Here is a 5,190-nt window from a genome sequence, read left to right on the forward strand (position 1 = left end):
ATATGTAGTTGTTTTTATCTTTTTGAAAATTAATTTAGTGCATGAAAATTTTATTATCGCTCTATTGTTAACAAAATTTTACGTTTAATGCAAATTTATTAATTTTATTTGATAATCTCATTACGGTTTATTACTAATTTTCAAGCTTGTTTGCTATAGAAAATACACACGTATGTATGTATGTAAGTACATATCGATGGCTGAGTGGAAGAAGATATTTGCAAATCTGAAATACTTGAACAGAAATACTGCACTGCTGCCGTTTGCTAATTTTGGAGCGAAGTGAAAACAGACAAAAAGTGAAGCGTTTCGGAGTGACTTGGTAGGAAAAGTGAAGTGATTGTGGAGTGACGACTTTCAAGCACAATTTCGATTAGGTTGCATGTGATTTTGAATGGATCATCGTAGAAAAACGTATTTCAGATTTTTTTTCCAGATTTTTATGTGAAATTATAACCATACGTCTCGCTATACTTTGAAGTCTGGCATCCTGGATGAAAGTTAAATCAATTATTACAAAATGGGTATCAATGGAAATTGTTATTGAAATATGCATATCAAACGAAAGAGTGTTAAGAAATCTTCGATTTAAACATTTGTAGATAAGATAATTTTTAAAAGATTCGTATCAATAGAAATGAATTGGAAAATGCTTGGTTTCTGAACTATATTTAGAAGGGTTGCCACGTGTTTAAAAACTCAAATTGAATTAGGGCAATTACATAGGTAATTGAAATATGTATCACAGTATGGCTATCACTCGAATGAGGTTGAAGAAGATTTTAGTTTGAAAATATTTTTAAAAATCTTAATTAATTAAATTATACACACCTTTTAGGAATTATCAAATATGAAGTCATCAGATTTTCACTGTCCTTTCGAATTTCAAAAATGGGTTGTGCACTTAATGCGCTTGGCCTGTAGCTGGGACTAACATTTAGAGTTTTTTTTACGGTTTTTGGTGGAGGGTTGCCACCAGTTTAAAAAGACTAATTAAATTTTGGCGTTTTAACGCCATACTGGTTCAGTAGTTGTATTAAATATTTAAAAGCTTAGTGCAAATAGGGCATTAGAGATCATACATAATTGTAAAATTAATTTCTTCATTATTCCAAAAACTTCCAGAAATGGAAACTTGGAAACGGAGGAGATATCCGAATTTCATCGTCAGTTCTTTTCATTCTTGGCACATGTATATGTATATTTATTTAGTTAAATATTCGTATGTTCACTGAGGGCATTGTCTGAGATAAACAATAAAAATAAATGAATGAGTGTACTACGATTTATGTACATGGAAAATTATGACGCTTAGCTGCAAAAAAAAAAAACAAAGTACACACATGTAAGAGCAGCAGCAATGCAGATGATAATCTAATGACCTTTGTTGATATCACACGCGCTATGGCGCGATCAGTCAACGGTATAAATACAAATACAACATTAGCCGGTATGTGCGAATCGAGAAGAAAAACATTTACAAATGCAAACATGAATTCATAAAATAAATAACATCTGTAATTGGAAGTGATAGTTGGCAACAACAAAAAGCAAACAATTTGCATTTAATAGCAGCTATAAAACAACAATTCAGTGTTGGCTCACTCGTGACAAGTACATTTGTGCTGTTTATGCGGGTATGTAGTATTTGCATGCACATACATATTTATATGTAATTATATTTATTAGGGTGACTCTAATTTGCTCAAAAAGTTTTGTGATGTGTCAGTAGATTTTACAATCGTTGTGAAACGCGCAAAGCTCGAAGACCACATTGAACTAGTTAATGTAAATGGACTATCTTCACATATTACCCCACAGCCAAAACGCTCAAACATACATACATATGTACATACATAGATAATAAGAAGTGAATGGAAATTTTTAGGGAAAATCTCCAGCTTGCGAGAACAGCAAACCGTTTAACTTACCCTGAAAACAACAAATCAATATGTTTTTGCTTCGAGCCTGGTAGATACATAGATAACTCCGATTCACACGATGGAGCCGGTAATAGCATTTTGAGCAAATGTTCAATGAAATTATTGACTTGTTCGTCGAAACTCGAAGGTGTTGAGTAGAAAATAAATTTAAGAATAAAAAAACCCGATTTTAATGATTTTAAAAGGATCTATATCTTTTACTTTTTTTCCGGCTAATTCCATACTCATCCCCTACATTCCGCACTTCGCATATTTTTACAAGTTTCATCTCTTTTTAAAACGCAAATGCACCATCGGTTATATGATGATCCTTTCCTTAAAGATGCCTTGCAGTTTCGTTATCCAACATGTATTTGCATCAAAAACAAAATTTTGGAAAAAATGTCGCTTACGTTATTTTGGCGGTTAGGGCTCGATATATCGCTATGGGTAAATCTATCGGTCAAATGTTATCGATATTTTTCGATCAAAAATAATCGTTCATTTGAAATAGAAATTTTGTATCGCCGCGGCTAAACAAAATTTCGATAAAAAATTGTCGGAATAATAAAAACCTAAAAATAATGATTATTTTTTATCGAGTTTTTAAAACTCACTACTTAATCAGCGACCCAAGCGACTCATAGAACCTTTGGAAATCAAATTTCATAAAATTCTGATTTTTTTTTTAATCCATTCGCCAAATTATTTCGGATTTTTANTGTATGCAAAGGAACATAAATAGCAATTTTATAAATATGTGTGTACTGATAAGCGCTCACTATCTGTGGCACATTGCTCTGAAAATGCTTTTGTATACAAACGTACATATGTAAGTGTGGCTGAAAGAATTTATGCTAATAATTTTTTTTCCTATCATAAAATCTAAGTAAGTAAATAAGCGTACTAAGGACTTAAATGACTTATCTGATGCGCTATGTATCTAATTAAAGTAACTGTAAAATGAGAATTTACGAGTTTAGTGCAAAATTAAAACTCTTAGCAAACTGATAAATACAGATATGTACATATATACATATGTATGTATGTATGTAGATAGATGTATGTTTGTAGGTGGTTTACCGTGCGTGTGATTAAAATTTTTGCACGAAGCGCCGATCTCGCTGGTTTTTGCATTACTAACATCTACCCTTAACGCGGCTAAAATCAGTTGTCCATGAGAGCTGCCAACGTGCAGTTCAGTAAGCGCGAAATATACATAATTCAACAGCTATTTTCTAATAAAAATCGAAGGTGAAAGTAGTGAAGTTAAGTTTGAAAGCAACGCAGTAAAAAAGCTCAGAAGCAGCAGAAAACTTGTGGAAAACTAGTTTCACAAGGATTAATGTTTCGAAATTTAATATAAGTATTCTACATGAAATACTGTGTTTTTGGAGTAAAAGCTTCTAATAAAATTAACTTAAATGCTTTTGAATGGAAAATTCAACTACTAGCTAACAAACTGTGATATACATATATATGTGCTTGAAAATGGAATGCAAAGTATTTCTTTTAAAATACAAATATATAATATCGGCAAAAAATTAAAACTCTAATCGACTTATACTATACACATTTGCGCTGCAAGTAACTGAAAAATACATACAAATAAATCGTAAAAAAAAACATAAAAAGGCAAATTATATTGATAAGTCAAATTAAGGTCACGCAATCATTCCACAATTAAGTTTAAAAAAAAAAAAACACATTAAAATACATATTGCAGTATAAGCACGAAAGCAAATCAACGATATTAACTGCACAAATCCATAAGCAAAGCGCATATAAAACGCGATTAACTCGAATTAATCGCTACGTCAGTAACTTTCATCGACTTAAATAAACCACAGCAGCAACCGCAAGCAAACAAAAACAAAAAAAAGCGCGCCAAGATGCGTATTAGCTTACCCGCCGATCTGATAAGCACAGCGTTTGAAACAAGGTACGATAACGTATATATGTATGTATAACATATCTACATACATACGTACTTATGCCAATGTTATGTAATAATTTAAAGTGAAAAAAGCGTCATATTTAAATAAGGATTTTATTACTTTAATTTTAGTTTATTCAAATGCATTGTATTTATGTACGCAGAAATCTATATGTAGCACTGCAGGAACACCGGTATCTAATTGTGTAATTTTAAGATTCAGTTATGGTTACATACTAAACGTTTTTTGAAAGGAATTGTCATTAAAAATATGAATTTTATGTTGCCCTCAAAAAGTAGTGGTCTCAAAATCAAAAGGAACAGCAGCAAAGCATGTTAATACAAGGTGGTGTTACCAAGTAGATCAGCTGATTTTGTGTCTGAATATGTTGCATTTTATATGTATGTATTGTGTTATTGCTTTTTGGTACTTTAAGATGTCAGCCGAACGAAGTGAAGAAAATTATCGCCTAATTTCTTTCGTTTTGATAACCTAAAGTAGGTACCAAAAAGCAATAACAAAATACATAGTATTTCTACTTACACTAGGCGAGAAATGAAAGTGTACACATTGTTCTAGTATAATATTCAAAATTATTTTCATGAAGAGCTTTTGCTATACGAATATAATATAATATAATATATAATGTATGCAGATGATGTAAAACTTTATAAATCGTACGTTTCAATTGAAGAAAGGTGTTTGCTTCAATCAGACTTAAACAGCATGGCTTACTGGTGTAAAGTAAATCTTATGCCTCTAAATCTTAAGAAATGTAAAGTAATGTGCTTCTCGCGAAGAGCTGTTCTGCCAGTTTCTTATATAATAGGTAACCATAACCTGGAACAGGTATACAATTTTGTGGACCTTGGTATCACAATGGATCCTAAGCTTAATTTTAATCTTCACATTAATGTGACAGTCAACAAGGCTAAAGGTGTACTTGCATTTGTGAAACGATGGTCAAAAGAATTTAGTGACCCGTATATCACTAAAACCCTGTTTACAACATTAGTTAGGCCGATTCTGGAATACGGCTCGGTGGTTTGGAATCCAAGGTATCAAATTTACTCAGACATAGATAGAATCAATTCAAAAACAATTCCTACTTTTTGCTTTAAGAAATTTCCGATGGGATTCTCAATATAGTCTTCCACCTTATACGAGTCGCTTAAAACTTATTAACCTTCCTACACTTGCCAGTCGCAGGGAAATGCTTGGTATAATTTTTATACCCGAGCGCACTTGTGCACAAGGGTATATTAATTTTGTTCACATAACGGTTGTTTGTAACAGCCAAAACGAATCGAGATAGATATAGACAAATGTAT

At 31.9% G+C, this 5,190-nt stretch overlaps 1 protein-coding gene across 1 annotated transcript in view; it reads left to right on the forward strand.

Annotated features, from left to right (window-relative positions):
• The first annotated feature begins 3,630 nt into the window (after positions 1-3,630).
• The window catches only part of LOC108374807 (uncharacterized), a 12,198-nt gene continuing 10,638 nt past the window's right edge, over positions 3,631-5,190 (forward strand). The window contains exon 1 of the mRNA XM_017630833.1: positions 3,631-3,864. Within this exon, the coding sequence (XP_017486322.1) occupies positions 3,815-3,864 (50 nt within the window). The 5' untranslated portion in view covers positions 3,631-3,814. The remainder of the gene's footprint in view (positions 3,865-5,190) is intronic.

The sequence above is a fragment of the Rhagoletis zephyria genome, unplaced genomic scaffold (genome assembly GCF_001687245.7).
Source record: "Rhagoletis zephyria isolate East Lansing unplaced genomic scaffold, Rhagoletis_zephyria_1.1 Rzeph_scaffold_08154, whole genome shotgun sequence".
NCBI classification, from domain to species: domain Eukaryota; kingdom Metazoa; phylum Arthropoda; class Insecta; order Diptera; family Tephritidae; genus Rhagoletis; species Rhagoletis zephyria.